Here is a 19,702-nt window from a genome sequence, read left to right as displayed (position 1 = left end):
TACTGATCAGGCCCAAAGCTCAAAACCCTGTCTCCTTCCAAGATCTGAGAAGATTGAGAATTCTGGTGGTATGGCAGCATAAACAGGCAGCATGAAAAGCCTCTTTTAGCTTTAGAGTAAGGCTTAGTTTGTTTTAGAAATATTGCTGAAACAAACTAAACATAAACATAACTATAAAATCATTATATAATTGTCTTACTGATTATGTGCAAATGCCATTGTGCTAAACTCATGACTCAAAATGGAGGAGGTACGTCTGTATAATATTCAAGACTCTTCATTCATACACAGATGTAGAATGTAGCAGAATCAGCGCCTGGATAAAGTCTCTCTCTTTGAAGTAAATACTTTCAGAGAAGTCTGCCACAACATCTTTGATATGTAGCACAGCGTTGACAAGACCAACCTGCACGACGCATGACACAGAAGCTCACTGATGCCAAGTCAAATGAAAAACAACATTCCTCTCAAACTTCTCAAATTCTTGCAATCTCTTTGTATATTTAGAAACATTAATTCTCTTGCCAATTGTCAAAGCACTTTTTATGTCGTATCAGTCTCAAAAGCCACATCTGCAAAACATCTGCATAAATACAATAAACTTGTCAGGGAAGCAGTTGCCTCACTTAGAAACATTGTAAATGATAGAAAGGGCCCTTGAATGTCACTCTTTGGACATCACACTGATTATATTGCTGACTAAATGGCGGTTAAAATGATTGGAGACATATTGAAGTACAAATGATAGAGTGAGGGTGGTTTCTTGAAGACTTTGTCAGGTCAAAACCACTCATCCACAAAAGTCAAAGGTGTCAAAGAGGCGCCAAAGAGGATTTTTTTTCTGTCATTTTGTCCGACTAAGCATTTCAGAGATGCTTTGGGCTTGTGCAGACTGGTGCGTGTTTATAGCACTCGTATGTAGCACATGCTAAAACAGGGCTGTACACTTAAAATGTTTAGCTGTAGGATATTTTCTTGATTTTTTAAAAGATTGTGCATATTTTCATGGGAGTGACGTGCATTTTGCCAGCGTCCCTTTGATTTCTCTGAGGTATTGGAAGATTACAGCTGGTCTGTGGAATGTCCCATCCAACTCCCAAATGCAACAATGATAACAGAATATTTAGTAAGGTAAAGTAAGCAAAACTCACATGTATAAAGACAAAACCCACTAAATTTGGCTTTATCTCTCAATGTTGTTGGATTTCAAACACCTTGTTGAGCACCTCCAGGTCACAGTGGGACAGGAAACACTGTTACATCCTTGAATTGTCCATGGCCTTTCGGGGGTCACTCTCTTATTCCATTGTTCAACTTGCACTTCCATTCCCCAAAACTAATAAACAAATATTAGACTTCATAAAGCAAAAAGAGACATGTAGAAATTGAAAAAAAAAGAAAAAAAAAAGAAAAGAAAATCAGCATGGAAGCATATTTGTCCAACTGCAAATAATGGTGGTCAGGCTTGCCATTTTTAGATCCTATATATACCACGAGGGTGATTGTCAGCTTTTAAAATAGAGCATGAACTAACTGGAGGTTCCATGTGTACAAAGGGAAACCAACGTAAGCAGGAGGAAAAGGAGGCGGCTCACTTCCTCCTCTGCAGCTGGGACTGAACAAAACAATGCAATGGGCAGCATTACACATGTGGCTCGGGTCAATTAATTAAAATCTACTTAACGTGACTGATGAATGCTCATTATGGTATTTATGAGTAAAAAGCTGAAGCTGTACAGTAAATAGGACTGTCACAAGTATTGAAAATCATATACTAATCAATACTAAAATTAATATGGAAACTGGAACAAGTATCATTACTCCAAAAAATATTCCTTAGTATCAAAATCGAATTTGAAATTTTAGTATCGTGCCTGAAGTGTAGTGAACTGAAATCTGTGTATTTTGGTTTAAATATTAACAAATCAGCCACTAAGTAAATACGCCTGAGCAAAAGATCATTCACCAAACTTATGGACACATGAGAAACTACACTACTGGTATTCTCATATAAGCTGAAGTTCCTGCACCTGCTCCATGAAATAGTAAAATGCCAGCCAAGAATCACAAACACAAACCACACACCTATGAGCAGGCGTGGTAAAAACACATAAATGAGTCTCAAATTAAGATTTAAGCTTTAAGTAAATGCACGTAGAAATAAATACCATTACCTCATTCTTTCGTCCCACCACAGAAAACCACATGCTGTGGACCAGTTCACGCCAGGACGTCCCACACTGGAATAGTCGTTTCTATAACTTTAGGCGCAACCTGCTACATGCGCTTACAAGCTCAAAATTTACACTGGCTGAGAGGTATCCATTCAGAGTTCAAAATGAATGTTTATAGTAGAAAAAGTCTTATTCTGAAAAATGTCAGCAAGTAAAAAAAAAGTAAAAAAATTATTCTTAAAAAGTCTGGAAAAGGTTTAGTAAATTCCTCCCAAAGAGAACCATTGAAGTTGTGGTCGCCAGCTGGTCAGACCACTGCTCCACATGGCAAACAGCGCACACACATAATTATATAACAGAACTGAGCTAGCCCCTGGAGTTGGAGCTCTACCTGCGCCTCCCTCGCTCCCGTCTGCTGCTCTGAACTCCTGGTACAGAGCACGCGGTGCAGAAAATAAACTTGCTGTGAGGGGGAGGGCTGCTCGGTACATCCTTCCTCCCCACTCCCTCTGTAGTCTTCCTCATAAGGGGCTGAGCCATTAAGGAAAGCAACAATTTCCTTTTAAGACACCAGACAGGTTGGATTCATCACAACAGATGTGATTCTTGAAACCAACATTTTACTATAAATCTGCATTTGACCTATAGCTTTGACAAAAGTGTACAACATATGATAACGTTCCCACAATAGGAAAAGACTATAATTGCAATATAATAAGAAAACCAACAAATACACATGTTTAAGACAGTATCAGTAGTAGAATCAAGTACAATGAAAGTATTCTGTGCTTATGCCAATATACTAGAGTGTGGCTAGTGCATTAAATACCCTGCTTTGTAATCTGGAAAAATGTTACCACAGGAGCTGCTCTATAAATATGAGAATTAAGTAGAAACTAGAGTAAAAAGCGACTGAAAAAAGAGCCACAAGTTTACTACAACTTTACTACAACTAATACAATAACATCTGCCCAGCATCTCATTCAACCATTGGAATGGAAACCATTGTAACCCATGCTGCGTGTAATCCACTGTACTATAGCAGCATTGCCTTTTTTAGCCTGATTATTGGAAAGGATTTGCAGTGAAGCCTATAGTTCATGCTTTGTGAAACAGGCCCCAGGAAAGAGCTCTCTCTCTGAGCTGCTCAGCCAGAGTTTTGTACAAATGCTGCTTTGGACGTCACATGCTCAGAATTTACCTACGGCACTGTGACGGTGTGGGTTGATAAAATACAGAGAATGCTTTTAATAAATACAGATTGTAATTATAGAAAGATCTCATGACATTTTTACGAAGGATAGGTAGTTAGGGAATTGACCCTTTTTTTTATTTTTTTTTTATTTTTTTACAATTTTATATAATCTTTCTTTTCTACTCATGACATCTCGACTCACTTCATTTATGATCAGAACACACATAAAGTCCAATAGCATGTGTAGTGGAGTTTTTTCATGTTTTGATATTTTTGAACATGAACAGCCCTTTCTTTGTTCATCTGCATATCAGAATCTTTACACGAGCTGTGACAAAGGCATTTATAATGGGTAGTTTTACATGAAGAGAAAAAACCCAATCTCAAATGAAAATCTGGTAGAAAAAAGCTCCTTAAACAAGTGTTACATAACTGTCTGTTATTCCCTTCATGAAATGTGTGAGCCTTGATGGATATGCAGCCATCATTGTGCTAAATTAAAGTGAAGTGTGTTGGGACGTCCCGTAGGCTCCTGGTACCTGTACTCTTTAGGTTCACTCTGCGGCCCCTGGGGTTCATATATAGAACTTAAGTGGTTGACTAATGGTTTTTACAAGGCTACGAAAACAAACAGTGAGTCGGCGATTTGCACTGGCTACAGAAGTACTTATTATCATGTGGGAAATGAAGGACGTGGGAACTGTAAAATGAAAAGTGGACAGTGTGGAGGAAGAATTCAGTCAATATAGCTATGTTTAGTTGAATCAATACCTTTTCAGCTCATGAGGAACTTTTGACCATAGAATTTTGATTATTGATTTAGTCCAGGCTAGGGTTATCAAAAGTATTGAAAATCAGATACTAAATGATACTAAAACTAGTATCAAAAGTACATAGCGGTGCAAGTGAGCTCGAGCTTTATCAGAGCAAGTATAAGACCTCACAGACTAGCATACGCCCATGGACCACTATGGAATCTAAATGAATGGTAATATTAAAGAAAGTACTACGATTTAATGAGTATTAAGTATGGAGTCCAGACGTTTTTTTCTAAATAAAATTGATCAAATGATCCACAATGCCATGAACACTTGTTTTTTTTAAGAACCACTTTACTGTACATAACTTTACAAGGGTCATATCATATTTTTGAGACACTTTTGAAGAAATCTGTCAAGCATCAATTGTTTCAGTAGGTGTCACTGTTGCACACAAGACATTAGTGTAAGCCTTGAAATACTCTACTGACATGAACAAAACAATCAATCCCACTGGTGCTCCACTCCCCATTTTAAAAGGGGGCCACAAACATCTGCCCTGATCCCTCCTTATTGCATGAGTTCCCTAGACAGACTAAAAGGCAATACCAGACAGCTATATGTTACATGTATAATAACAACAAAGCTCCAATTTAAAACTACTCCTATCCTCAATCCAATGTAACCAAATATGGCTGCTATAGGAGTTTAATTTTCCATTCTGCTGTTGCCAGGGACTGTACTGTACACACAATACATCTTTCACTTTAGCTCCAACATCAAAGGTGCATAGAGAAATAAACAAAAGTAAACACTGTAATAAGTTCCTCCTGCTGGCGCACTTAGAAAAGCAAACCTGAGGGACAGTTCTCGCACAAGTGTTGCAGACATCACTGTATTCTGTAAGTGTTTAGTCTCAACTGCTAGACTTAACAGGGAAAAAGGAAGGTTTAAACACCACTCAAATTTTCATGACAAGTTCCATCAAAGTTGTCAATGTACAAACAGAAGTAGTGAAGGAAACGCTTAAAATATGCAAAATTTAGAAAAAAACAAGAATATGTGCATCTATAGCTACAAAATAATTATATTAAGTCAAAGCACAGCAAACAATTGACATATTGTTTTACAATCAGATTAAGCACTGAAATATGAAATCTACTGCTACAACAACAAAAACTACTACTACAATATAATCAGTACTTCTACAATAACAAAATCAGTACTGCTACTGTAGCCCCAATCTGGATTGAACCCAGGGTCTTCTGTTTTAGTCAACAAACACACACTGCTTTTCCATCAAATTACTCAGAAAAGCCTCTAAAATCCTGAATGCCTGTTTAAATGTTTAAATGGGGCTAGCAGATTTTTTAAAATCAGTCAGATTTTTAAAAGAGGTCTTACCTTGGCAGCCACGATGCTGAGGCCCATGCCATTGTGCTTCTTAAGGGTCACTGTGACGACCTCTGGCTCCTTCCTCATTGGCTGCGAAGACAGATGAACAGGAAGAACACGTTCACTATCTACAATAGTTAGACTCTTAGGACCAGAGCATAGTAAAATGTCTGCTTGTGCCTTTTCTAAAAGAAAATGATACTTGAAAATATGGGAGGGAGAGTCGGGCTGAGGGAGGGGTGAATGGGACAACCGCAGAGGAACCTGTGGTCCCTGGAGCAGAGTCAAGAATGAAAACCACATCATGGCTGCCCACACATCCAGAGCAGGGCAGGGCCTGGGTGGAGGAAAACATGCATAAAGGAACCCCAGCCAAAGACTAACACACAGACAATGTAGTGACAGAAAGAAAGGCCAATATGAAGAGAAAATACTATGCTATGTGTGTTTGGGCTGTGAGTAGTCCAGTGTGGTGAGGCAGCTGACAGGGACACTGCATATAATACAAGTAAAACATACCGTGAACAGCAATGCAAATAAATAAAAATATATATCAACTATTGTATATTGAGTCCAGAGGATAAACCAACTTAAAATGGTTTGCATTGATGTTCAGTAACCCTCGAGGAGCCCCACCCACAGCTCTGCCCGACACACCCCATTAATCAGAGTGTTTGTGAGAGAGACGCCTGTGCTTTGTCCAGTCTGAGCCTGTGACAGTGGAGCTGGGGTAAACAGACCAATTACAGAGGAAGTGGCTCTGTGGGGCAAATCCAATGGGACGTCCCGTACACAGAGGGTTTGGTGTTGATGAAGCCGTGAGTGCATCTGCGAAGGTTGTTATGAAAACTAAATTGCCGCTTTTCTCAAGTCACTGTAATCACTGCTTTCTGCTCACAAGACCACACACGCACTATTGGAGAAAGCCCATAGAAAGCTAAAAGTCTCCTCAAAATTATGTCTCAGTAAGGCTGGTTTGTTGTAGTTTTTTTGCCTTTTATGGCAAGGTTTACCTGGGTTTAAGGGTTAGTGTTTTAGCTTAATCCCACTTAAATCAGGTAAATCTTGTAGTAGAAACAATGATTATAAACCCATGACAGTTGGCACAGTACAGTATAGCTTTTAAAAAGTAACAGAAAATGAAGAAAAAAAAAGATTACAGCTCGTAAGTTTGATTTATCTAGACTTTAACCACTACCAGTCCTGGTTTTCCACATGCAACTAGATCCTGTGTTAAGTAGTCGTGAATAAATGTCTATTCTATATAAAAGGAGTGAATGACATACCACCTCAGAGCTGTCTGCTGTGGAGAAGTGGCTATCGCAGTCTGCTCCTTCAAAGTGGACTGTCCAAGTGCCGGGGGAGCGGGGGTGTGGCGTCAACCGACAAAAACCTGGATGTAAAACCATGTGGTAACATGCTATTAAATGAGATTTGCAATTAGAAATCATACCTTCAGGACTCTAGTTAAATCTCTGGTTACATAATCAAGATGACAACCCTTTTTCCTTACTACTTTAAAAGTATTGGTCATAGAAAGCCACTTGGTGTCACTTTGCATGTTTATTAGGCATATTTTTTGACAATACCGTTTGTCTTACCTCTAAATCTAAACTTGATATTGAGAGTACACTAACTTGTCTGCCCAGGCTACAGAAAAGCATTCATTTTCATTAATTTCCAGTGTTATGCTAAACTGATTGAATTATCTCAAAAAGAATCTTACTGATAAGAAGAGATAACATATTTTAATAACAGAGTGAGTAAGAGTACCTCTCTGGAGCAGTGGCTCCAGGAAGTCCTGCAGTCCATTGGGAATACTGCGCACCACATCACATGAGTACCCATCCTCGGGGAGCAGGAAGGGCAGCTGTAGGTCTGGGTCCTCCTCCAGCTGCACCTCTCGCCCATCGCTGCGGGCCAGTTCATCGGCTGTGTTCTCTGCTACTGCCACCACATGGTCAATCAGCTCCTGCAACAGCAAGACAAACACACTGAAATAACAGTTCAATTGTACATGCTACTTATATGCAATTTTTAAAGACTAAACAAAACAGTTCAAATTATTAAAGGCAAATTATGCATTAACATTTCTGATGGAGGGTCCTTTTAGTCTTATTAGCAGGGTGTATTCAATTACAAGTGCTTTACAGCTAAAAAAAAAAAAAAAACAACATCAATCAATGTATTCTGTTAGCTTGTGGATCTGTGGGAATAGATATGTTAAATGCCATATATTGGAATATTCTTGACAAAGCAATAACTTTTTTGGGACTTGTGAACCCTTGTGGCTGAACAATTTCTCCAAAAAAAGCTAGCATACGTATGATTGCCAACACTGGTGAAATATTTTCTAAGCATTTACTCAGAAAATTAGGGACAGTTGCAGAGTTAACTAGTATCAAAAAAAAAAATATATAGGCCCTTTAAAACTGTACATCTTACAGGGGGGATATAGGGCTCGTCGGGGGCACAGTGATAGTTGCTCATGAGGGCGTGCAGCTGTAGGGAATTGAGTTTGAAGCAGGTGTTGTGGATGTTCTGGACGTCCTGCATCGAGTACTTGTCCATTGTGAGGAGCGTGGTGGCCTGAAAGATGAAAACAGAAAATAGATACAAAGAAATACATAATTTATATGTCCTGTGCATGAGTTAGCTGACTAAAAGGGGGCGTGTCGTGGAACTGACAAAAGCTCACAAATTATTAAGATCTTGCCAAAAAGAATGAGTAAACAGCCTCTTCAAGTAAAAAGACGAATTCAACTGTCAGTCATTCCAAAAGCTTCTATTAACTCACTCTATTCATTGATGAAATGATAAGTTCTTATAATGCAAGTAAAAATAATTTGTCAAATAACAAAATAAATAAAATTATGTGACACAATTGATCAATTAATAGAATAAACAACTAAAGGACCACAGCCCTGATTATTAGACTCTCAACATGTATTTTGTTTTTAGTGAAAATACAGTTGATACTGAAATACTGGCACCTTCACTTAACAGAGAAAGACTTCATATTCTAGAATTTAAATTAAGTAATTCATTATATGTTTTCTTTATATATTAGCAAAAATACATCATAAGAACATGTCATTATTGAGTCCATAGTCTTTCAAAATAGACATGTCCATTACCTGCACTATTCTGCTGAGGTGGCAGTCTGCAGCCAGTTCTAGTCCCTGCTTCTCGGCCCAGGCCTCGATGTGGCTGAGCTGCTGTCGGAGGATGGCGCCCCAGTAGTGACAGCACAGCCCCGAGTCGCTATCTGTCACCAGTTTGTTAAAGAGCCACATGTTTACGAAGTGGAAGAGCTGAGAGAAGAGCTGGATGGTCAGAGCAGCGTTCACTCGACATCGCCTCAGCAAAGACATGGCCCCTGTGAGAGTGTGCAGCACATCCTCTGGAGAGACAACAGCAAAGAATTGAGGGTACTAGAATAAGTGAGGAAAAACTAAATTGATATAAAAAATAAAATAAAAATGAAGCCCAACCATACAGAATACTATTGTTCCCTTAAAGCATATCATCTCCCTTAAAGTGTGCAAGTTGATTTTGTGCTCAACTCCTTTTTTGTCCGATCCAAAAAAAAAAGTCTCATGTGCGTGCAGTCTTGTGATGATTTTGTCTGGCATGAGCTCTTGTACCATCACTATAGTTAACACAGGGTTTAATCCAAGTTTAGACTTTATTCAATCCCATTTTAGTTCTGGTGGTATTTGGAAAGCGAAATATTTTAATAGGTGGTACTGGTAGACAGAAGAATATTTGGAGATATTAACTACTGTAATACCTCACAGTTTTGTTACCTATTTTGGGTCTCTGTGGATTATGCTCCTCTGGGTCGTCGAGGAAGGCAGGCATGTAGTTATTCAAATCAGCTTGTAGACAGTGAACCAAGTACCTGCAAGAGATAAACCATTGTTATTAATATTACCTGAACTTATATGAACTTCTGAACATAGTTTATGTGTTAGTAATAAAATAGCCATGCAATATCACAATAAATTTTAACACTTTATAATAGCTACAGTTTAATTAGTCTTAGTAAAACATTAAGAAAGATTTACTCCATAACAGACAAATAGTTTGAAGAAAGAATGATTCAGGTTTAGAAAGTACTTAATATCCTACCCCAAACGGTAACCCCACATTTCGCTTTGAGCTCCTTATATATCCATGCATTTCAGAATGATGAAAAATAAGGGCCGTTGCCATAGTGATTAACAATTTAAAACACAATAGTCGTAAACTCTTCAAACTCAATCCACTGATTTACTGACTTAAAGGCCATCTGGACGAGGTGTGCGAGGATGTCCTGAGCATCCAGCGTGATCCGGCTGAGGTCACGGTCCTGCTTGATGAAGTTGAGCAGCTCTGAGGCGTTGGCCATCCAAAACGCCAGAGCGCCCGCAATGTTCTTCTGCTTCTGTAAAAGAGAGACGAGACAATGGTCTGGAAATGTTAGCGAGGAGGGACAACAGAGAGGCGGACGTGTTAAAAAGAATAGGGGTTTCTGTTTTGAGTGGCAGCCAGAAGGAGCAGTTGTTACTTCAGGGATAGAGTTATGCCCCACCCACCCCTGTCTCTTTGTTATCAGGAGTGGTCACTAATGTTGTCATGTTTGGTGATTACAGGTAAAGATCAGTTTTCCTTCAAATATTATGAAGGATAAGAAGCTGCATTTCACCTGTTATGCACCAGTTCAGTAAGATGCCTGTAATGGAGCAAACAACAAATTGGGAGTTTTTGAATAATTATTTATATCAAGCAAAAGTCTGGCCATATCTACATCGCTCTTTAAATGTGAGATCAGATATGGTGAAAATATAGTTTGTATATTATGGTGAAATAGTTACCGCTCTGCTATATTTGAACAAGCTCCTAAAGATACACAAATTAAACCAGAACATGTGATTACCTAAGATTACATATGATTTTAAATAATGATTGGATATATACATCTGTTGGGACATGAATCCGTAATGTAATAATTCAGTACTGTATGCCAGATTGTAAATGTACTCTTACTATTATCAAAGTTACTGCATATGAAATGTTTATGTAAAACATTAGTGACCTCTTCTTTTCCCTGAGAGAACGCTGGGTATATCAGGTCATCTGAAACAAGTCATTATGCATTTCCTTTAAAGATTTATGAAAACATACTAGTTTTTTAAAATGACATAAAGCCAGGTGTCAGAGAACCTGATTGGCCCATACTCCACCGCTCACACATGTGCACTCATCTATCCCCGCCTTAGTAAAACAAAACATAAACAAAATGAAGAATGTCCCTTGATTCAGACCAGCCAGAGAACGAGAAATGGAGGCAAGAGCATCCACAAAAGGAAAAAAAAACATATTTAGGAGACATTAAATACACAGATGGATGAACAAACACATGGGTCCAGACAGACATATAAAGCAGAGGAGGTGGAGGTCTCTCTCAAACATGACACAGAACATATGCCAAGAGTTGGATGGGAAAGGAGTGGGGGCTTTGGCTTTGCACCGTTTTTGGTTTGTATTTTTAGTAGGAGGCAGGTCCAGGAAGCTGAATGGAATTAGTTGGTTTGATGTTGCTGTTGTTGCTTAGTTTTCCAGCTGTTGGGAGGATGGATTATTATTATTAAGAGTAAGTTCATTGGAGGCTTGTTAGAGTGGAGGGAAAAGAAGCAGCAGCAACACTGGGGCTGGTCACAAAGCAGACAGAGAGGAAGACAGAGGAGATGTATGAGGTCGGCGACATGAGATAACATCATATGGAGTAAACAGTTTTTAGTTCAATAGAGCCTAACCTAATTATCAAATAAAAACCTATACTGGATATAGTATTAAGCTTATGCATAAAGCATAAACTTAATTCAGGTGCTAACACATTTTGTAGTGAAATAAGCAACACAAAATAAACATTTATTAGGGAGAAAACTGACTGGTCCAACAGCTCAAATACATACTTCCTATGTATATAGCGCATAAGTGGAATGAGTGGTGAACTTGGACTAGCAACAGTGGTCAGTGAATCATGATGGACATCCTCAGGAGAGGACTGAGACAAGTGGAGGAGGCACTACAGAGGGCTAATGTGGAATAATTACATTATCAGTAGCCTTCCGGAAAATATTATACAAAAGTAGCCAGCTAAAACTGTCCCATCTTTTCAGCTAAAACAGGTATTTAAAAGGGGAGTCACCTGTAAGGTTTATATTAAATGTAAATAAAGTTTATCTTAACATATAAATCCTAGTCTATAGTTTTAGTATCAAGTATTTCTAATGTATATTTTGTAATGTTTCAGTCATATCGACCACCTCAGAGAAAGAACATGTCTAGGAGACAGAGGGTGAGTTGGAGTCAGACTTCTGTAGCAGCCGCATGTACAGTATACTAGGGTCTATCCTACCTGGTCCCCTTCAGGAATCTCCTGTGTGAAGAAGAGGAAGAGGAGGAGGAGGAGAGGAGGAGGAGGAGGAGGACGTTCACAGGACAGAGAGAGAACACGTCAACAGCTACAGTATGGACACAGCCATGTAACGGACACACTACACACATGGGCATGGTTCACTTTAAGACATCCTGCATAAGGCACATGGGCTATGAGGAAGTGCAACAGAAAATGAACATGTGCGTCTTTGGTTTTAAGCATCACACATAGTAATTTAGTAGCTTACACCATTTTTCCATGTTTTCACAGTCACTACTTTCTTTTCAAAATTATCAAAACCAAAAAGTTATACTAAACCTATAACTAAGGAAGATGTAATCAAAAGACATAGCACAGACAACACAAAACTACAGCTGCAGACATAAGACGATTCTTACAACTACTGCGCTGCAGTGTAAGACAAAAAGCATAAGGGCAAAAACAAAACAGCAAGTTTAAGGGAGAATGCTCACACTAAAGACATCCAATAAAGAGATGGAGCATTTTATGTCTAATCTAATTGTGTTTGGACTGTGTACTGACCTGTATGACTCCCTCCATCATGCTCACCATCTTGTTGACGATGGCGATGACCTTGTGGGTACGTTCGGAGGGAGACATGTCGGGCCGGTAGGACGGGGACAGGACGAAACGACAGGCCATGTACAGGACATAGGTGGGGGACAGTTTGAAGTGCACCGTGGAACTGTTGGTGTAGTTGATGATTGCAGACAGAAAGGTGTCTTCAGCTGGACAAAAGACAAAAACAGAAATTTAGGCTTGTATTAATTTTAAATATATTGAAATGCTTGTTCTGCATGTTGTGTAACTATTTACCAATATAGTTCTTGAATCCTGATCACACACACAACAGTAACAAATATATATATGCTTTTTAGAGATCAGTTTCTGGCTCTGACAATTTGCTGTCCCTCCCTACTCTCCAGCCCCATTTTATGCCATAGGACAGGCCAAGAATATTAAAATAAACATATTTCTGGTAGTTATTGCAATTAATTAGCTTTGCGAGCTTTCTTTAGTAACCAGCACATTTCAAATAGACATCTTAAAGCCAAGAGAAAAAACATATTGTGTGCACAGCAAGTTGTGAAGTAAATGGACAATATTTTCTTACAAATTGCTGTATGAAACATTTATTATAAAGAAATCTCTAAAATAGGATAGAACAAACCCCATGTAGGTAACAGTTATTGCTATCTTATTTAAAGGGCCAATATTGCGCCATTTTCTGATCTATAAACAAACAGACCTGGAGTTGTGTTTTGTTTCATTTACACATGTTTAACACACAAACCCTGCACATTTAGGCTGAGATCTTTTCTCAAAGAGAAAACACTCTGTTCCACCCTGTGATGTCATGTGGTAATACAGGAAGTGCTCCAACTCAATGCACCTTCACTAGAATCATTTGAATAATTCCTGGAATTGCCGCTCTCTTCTCTACAGAACTAAAGGCAAAAGGTAGCCATTAAGTTGAAAACTACCACTACATCACATCACAAGGTGGAACAGACCATTTTTAGCTTTGGAGATGTAGACAGACTGATAATGCAGGATCACTCAAACATGTGTGAATGAAACAAAACACAACTCTGGGTATGTTTTTAAGCAGGTGACAGCATTATTAAATCTCACAAGAATCCATTTTGTGTAATATAGGAGCTTTAATAATAGACAGGGTTGACTTATAGCCCAGTGTGTAGTGGATGATACACTTTCCACACCTCCTTTGGGCTGGAAAAACTCATGATCTCACAGAGCGCCAAATATATAGTGACTGTACACATAAGGAAGGAAGGACCTAGAACTAAGTCAATAAACACGAGTGTAGGAGAAGAGAAGGCAAACAGCACACAGGGCGTAAAAGGACAGGGAGTGTGGGAAACTGAAGCTCAAAAATATCCAAAGTTATCATAGCAGTATGTATGATATATTTTTTGGGTTCTGTACTGACCTAGTTGTAATAGTGTTTTTCTCCATGTTATTCTATATGTTAAATGAAAACCACATAAGCAGCCCATTTCACAGTACTTCAAATATGACAAATAACATAGAGCAATAACTGTTATCTAAGAATTTGTTTTGATCAAATATCTTACCATGTTTTTAATTTCATTGCTGCAGAATTGGCCATCCGATAAATTAATGGAGAAATTGAGTTGCTGTTACTTTAAGAAACCATGAGCCTAGTACAAAATGGCTAACTGTTTTGAACTGTGACAGTGCATTGTAAACACCATGTGGACAGTAATTCAATAGTTTCCATGTATTGACTGGTGCATTATTGCGGTGAGTGGGCAGTGCTTACAGTTGTCTCTGAACTCGATGCTGGCTGGTAGAGTCATCTCTGGCCTGTCCCCCTGAGCGTCCTGAGACCTGTGGGACAAAAAAAACAGTGTAGATGTCAGATCTGTTTGTGGGTAAATAAGGATAAAAGATCAGGAAGTGGGACTAACCTGCCATCCTGCTGCTCTGCTCGAATCATCGGCTTCACCATGCCTCGCTCCATGTCCAGCTTTCCTGAGCTCTGAAAAGACAACGATACAGATTTGAGGTCTTTAAAATTGTATGCAGCTATATGATAATATGCTATGGTTGCAGACAGATTAAAATGATAAACCACACACACTAACATGTTTTACATGTCCTACAAGCTGATCATCTAAACCCAAAGCTCTCACGCCTGCCGCAGTTTCCTCACTGCTTTTGGGAAGACTACAATTTGTCCCAGTTCTAAATCTGATCAAAGCTCTGTTTCATGTGGGCATGGTACATAACATATTGTGAGTCACTGACATGACTTGCTACGAATAGGAAAAAAGTCGATTTTAAAAGTCAAACGTTAAGATTTAAATTTAAAATATCTTACATATATGGAATGTATAATAAAAGAAAGATGATGAACAGACTCAAGTAGTAACAGAAAAATATGAGGCCAGTTAAAGTGTGTTTACTGCCATGCGCATACCTTGCTTGTTGGCAGTGGCGCTCCACTGTGGACGTCTCCGTGAAGGTCAAAGGTTGTTTCTGGCACACTTCTGCATTGAACACAACAGACACAAGACACATGGAGTTACTGACCAGGAAGTATGCCTTGTTCCAATGACTGTTTAGCACTGACTACCCGCTCTGAGCTAATCCTAGCATACACACACCAAAAGGCAGAGGAGGCGGGGACAGTGGCAGTAGATGACAGCCTGTTTGTAATATGCATATATAAACACACAACACTAATAGACTTAACACAAAATGAAAGCAGGTCCTGAGAGAGCCATAGTAATTAACTTTGAAGGACAGGGTTTGACTTTCCATGCCCGTATGACATCACGCTAATGGCGGCTGATAAACGGCACTGGGCAAACACACAAAGTAAACACAGAGCGAACAGAAAGATGCTTTATGACAGAGAGAGGTGAGACAGACTTTTAAAAGCATAGAGTTCTCCTTGTTTTAGTTAGTAAGGGAACATTGCCTCAAAACATACTCAAAATACTTTTGTTTTAAATAGATGGATTATGTACACAAACACATACCAATGAAAGGCTACTATGACATGTGTTTGTGCTCATTAGCGGGGATGATATTGTTGGCTTGCCTTATCCTGACAACGTTACATAGTGTGCAAGTAAAAGAAACGTAGCTTGATAGATATACAATTTTGGGAAAAAAAGGTTTTATTTGGCACAGAATTTGTATCTAAAACATGTAGCCCACTTTTGTAAAGCTGGGTATTACAAAACCATTGAGATATAATATATGTACAGTATATCCCTTTCACTCTTTCTCGGAATAAAACTCAACGCTACATCGTGGTGCCAGTCTGGAGTCTGGAGATTTAAGCTCTAAAAGACAACATGCCATGTGCCAGACCCCTCTCTCTAATCGGCTTCATTGAAAGGATGTGTCTGAGATCAGTCAGAGAAAAACATTGGAGCAAAGCCTAGAAAACCACAGGGAGAATCTACATCCCAAACATCTCCTGCTCCTCCAGACTGATATGACACTTCGCTGTGTTAAATGACAGCTGGCATTCACTTTGTGAGGCTTTACAGGCTCAGACCAGCTCCATACATCAAGTCCAATCACAGCATCAATTACAGAGACGCTCACTAAGAAGAAACAGCTTGAAAGACCTTACCGCAAACGAGAAGCAAGAGCAGTTAGAATGAATGCTAACACACAATGGCACAGATGCCCAGAATTGAATTTCTGAGTCCTGCTGTCTCGGATTCTTCTTAATGAAGTCAAAAAATGTACGTCTATGGTTGAAGGAATTTATGTTGTTTACAAACCCTCAGAAATCTATGCAACCAATACGTGAGCCAACTTGGCAGATAAAGTTTACAAAGAAAGTTCAAAAGAATTTTAGTAAAGATTTATAAAAGGTACAATAATAAACATACCTCCAGTCCTTAAATATTGGCCAACTTAAAAAAGTATATTTCCAAACTTTAAATGTAGTCTTTTTGCTCTTTCTTTGGTCCATGTGTGAAAATGAGGCACAGGCCACACCCCATCTCGTGGCTGCCAGATTACAGGGCCCAGGACCTCTGCTCATGTTCATATGCCTGCTCTAAAAACCCACACAGCCCCTCTCCTCTCCGCCCCTCTCCTTCATCTGGGACACAGGCTGCAGCCACAAACCTCATCAACTCTGCATTCAGCTTCAATGACAGACTAACTATAAGGAAACATGAAAGACAAAAGAGGAATGACTTATATAAGCTGTATATGGAAAATGACAGCAGATACAATACGTTTGGGAGAGAGCTGCTGCTGAGTAATATTCAATAACATTAAATTTAAGCTAGCCTTTACTGAATCATATACAGAAATTACAAAACACGATATGAGATTGTCATTGTTCGTTTTTTACCCAGACTTGTGCCTTCCCCTCATCATGGCCGCCGTTTGACCCTTCCCTCCTTGGTCGAACATGGGGTCCACAAATTTGAAGACATGTGCAGAGCCAAACTGAATGGTGGAGCCTGAACGCAGCACAGTTGTCTCATTGATGCGCTGTCCATCTACAAACGTGTCTGCGTCAGGACCGTGGGGCGTTACAGTGACCATGCCCTCACTGTGCATGAGGTTACAGTGGTGAGGGAGGATGCCCGGGCCCAGCAGCTGCGCACAGACGGGAAGTTGACTATTAGATTGTATTAGTGTTGTCACGATACTAAAAGTTCAGACTCGATACTCAATACCCATACCGTGATGATAATAAAAACACTTTTCATTAGATTTACATTTTTCAACATTAAATAATAGTACTTTATTTTATATTACCATGTGGTTATATCTTTGTAATCACTCAGTCGTCTCAGTAGGTTCCAAAGTGTATGCAAAATGTAGTCTATGTGCGTATATACTAGTCTAAGTGGTCTTATACTTGTACTGATACAACTCAAGATTATTCTAAAGCTATTCAGGAAAGGTTAATTTCTATCCTGTGAATGTGACTGTTCGTATCAATACTCCTACTAGACATTAGCTTGACAAAAGTTGGAGGTGCAAATGGAAAATAATAGTTACCTGTATGGCCCCATCATCTGTGCAGTCAGAGCCCACTTCGGTGATGCTGTGTTGGAGTCGGTAGAGCTTTGGTTTGTCCCGCGAATCAGAACCGTCTGAACAAAATATCAGCATACTTTAATAATGGAACATTTTATCAACATTTGTCAAGTTATATAGAAAACAATGTGTCATCTACTGAAATATCCATCGCTCTTAGAGACAAAACATTATTTTTGGGACAAATGACGCAGCGTAAAGTTAGTGAAAAGGATGATTAGTTAAAGCTGTGCAGCAAATTAGTTTGCAATGAAAATTATCAGAAATTCTGTTGAAATAATATGTTGGTATTCATGTGTAAATAAATGTTGTATTGGAAAAAAAAAAAAAAAAAAAAAAAAGCAATCTGATCATCTATAGTGCAGCTTACTACACAAATCAAACCCATTTATGTGTATGTGTTTTTTGCCCCAAAAGTGCAGCAGGACTTAGTGAAAGAAAAGGGGTGCGCTGTAGTTGTTTTTACCTTCATGGTGCCGATATGCGTAGTAGGCATAGTGATTCCCTCGCCCTATGCAGGCAGACAGGCAGCAGGCAGGTACCAAGAGGAGGAGACATGCACAAGGCCCCACACACACACATAAACACACACACACCATGCCACGAAGAGGAAGAGAACAGACAGAGCAGAGGGTGAAATCGCAGCCAGGAGGACAGCGCAGCATCACCTGGTTAAACCCATATACGCACTCACATTCATTCACTACAGTGTTAAGAAATAGATCCCAATCCTGACCCATTAGTGTTAAAGCTCATAAGAAACAATTTGTGTAATATAGGACCCTTAAGTCATGTTAAAATGTTGTTACCTTCTCAAAAACATACCTGGAGTTATGTTTTGTTTTATGCACACATTTCCATAATCCATCATTATTAGTCTAACCTAGATGGGAAAACTGTGTAATATGGGCCCTTTAAAAAGCACTGGATCATTTTATGCAGTACGATGTCTTCATATATTTGCTTGGATTGTTTGGAACCTTTGGAATGCAGTAAGGTTCAATTTAGAAATGTGATCCATTCTTAAAATAACAATAACAAATAAAATGTTTAAAAATTGGCAATAAATGAAGCCTGATATTCAAGTGTGTCTCAATCTATTTATCTTTCTAGTCCAGATACTTTAAACTGACTATGGTCTTAATTATATGTATAGACTGCTCTATAATAACCAGACCCACACTTTCTCACACACTCTGAGCAGAATACTGTTTAGTTTCAGATCTTGGCAGTTTTCCAGAGACAGTGACCCGTCAACCTGACAGTAGATGGAGTAGATGTGTTAGTATAAGCACTCAATGGGACGTTTAACAAGAGCTGTGTCCCCAGTAGGCCCAGTCAGTTAATGGCATGAGAGGGAATGGGGTCAGTAGAGGGACACGCCAAGCTGTTAGGGCTGAAATAAGACAACTCTAAGAAAAGACAGAGTTCCGAATGCTCCAAAGGGCCTCACTTTATTCATTGTTGTATGTTTGAGCACATTTCATGATTTACTGTTGTTTTAACTTGCCCCAAAACCTCAAGGCTGTAAAAGCAAAAAAATTAGTGACTAAGTGCTAAAATCTTATGCAACTCGTACTTAATATATTCTTAGTATATAATAACTTTAGTGTTGATACAGAGACTAAATTGTTTACAAAATGCAAGTACGGTGACAGAGGTTAAAGGTCATAGGTCACGTACAGTATTGGTTCCAGGCAGACCAAATATCCAGTGATCCATTATGGGTTTCCACTGTTTCTGTACAGTGCATTTCGAACTCAAAGGGAAATCCTGTGATCACAAGGCCACTAAACCACAGCACAGTAGGAGAGGCAGAAACATCTGGATCCCATAATGCCATGTGTGATTTACTTACCTCCACAAAGAAAGGATGTATGCTTCACCTTTTGCTCAGTCTATGTTGTATAGTATTTACTAGAATTACACTGCTGCCTACTGGTCACTAGCTGCCACTACAACTACGTGACTGCTCTCTAAATGTGGAAGTTTGAATGTAGATCTTGTGTTTTTACCTGGGCTCAGCTCTACTAGATAAGGCAGTTTCTCGGGTGGCAGAGATCCGTCCTTCCTTAAGCCCTTTTCGTCCACTTTTCTCCCTTTCCGGCCTGGATAATCGGAAGGTCTCTTCTTTAGCTGAAATACTAGTGCTCCTGAA

General features: G+C 39.1%; 1 protein-coding gene across 12 annotated transcripts in view; it reads right to left on the bottom strand.

Moving 5' to 3' along the window:
- Positions 1–19,702, bottom strand: part of afdna (afadin, adherens junction formation factor a) — a 77,442-nt gene that overhangs the window by 21,574 nt on the left and 36,166 nt on the right. For 5 of the 12 annotated variants that reach the window (XM_033990940.2, XM_055232450.1, XM_055232452.1 and 2 more), the window contains exons 8-22: positions 19,560–19,697; positions 17,506–17,600; positions 16,847–17,097; positions 14,939–15,008; positions 14,427–14,497; positions 14,279–14,346; positions 12,493–12,698; positions 11,929–11,949; positions 9,806–9,951; positions 9,332–9,426; positions 8,660–8,925; positions 7,968–8,111; positions 7,296–7,494; positions 6,809–6,915; positions 5,532–5,612 (exon numbers count right to left, since the gene is read on the bottom strand). In XM_033990940.2, coding sequence (XP_033846831.1) covers positions 5,532–5,612; positions 6,809–6,915; positions 7,296–7,494; positions 7,968–8,111; positions 8,660–8,925; positions 9,332–9,426; positions 9,806–9,951; positions 11,929–11,949; positions 12,493–12,698; positions 14,279–14,346; positions 14,427–14,497; positions 14,939–15,008; positions 16,847–17,097; positions 17,506–17,600; positions 19,560–19,697 — 1,958 coding nt within the window. Of the gene's footprint in view, positions 1–5,531; positions 5,613–6,808; positions 6,916–7,295; positions 7,495–7,967; positions 8,112–8,659; positions 8,926–9,331; positions 9,427–9,805; positions 9,952–11,928; positions 11,950–12,492; positions 12,699–14,278; positions 14,347–14,426; positions 14,498–14,938; positions 15,009–16,846; positions 17,098–17,505; positions 17,601–18,010; positions 18,056–19,559; positions 19,698–19,702 lie in introns of all 12 variants that reach the window. The other 7 variants (XM_033990945.2, XM_055232454.1, XM_055232448.1 and 4 more) reach the window with 4 other exon arrangements.

The sequence above is a fragment of the Periophthalmus magnuspinnatus genome, chromosome 24, assembly GCF_009829125.3.
Source record: "Periophthalmus magnuspinnatus isolate fPerMag1 chromosome 24, fPerMag1.2.pri, whole genome shotgun sequence".
Taxonomy (NCBI): Eukaryota; Metazoa; Chordata; class Actinopteri; order Gobiiformes; family Gobiidae; genus Periophthalmus; species Periophthalmus magnuspinnatus.
Note: the sequence above shows the minus strand (reverse complement) of the source record. Positions and strands in the feature narration are given on the sequence as shown.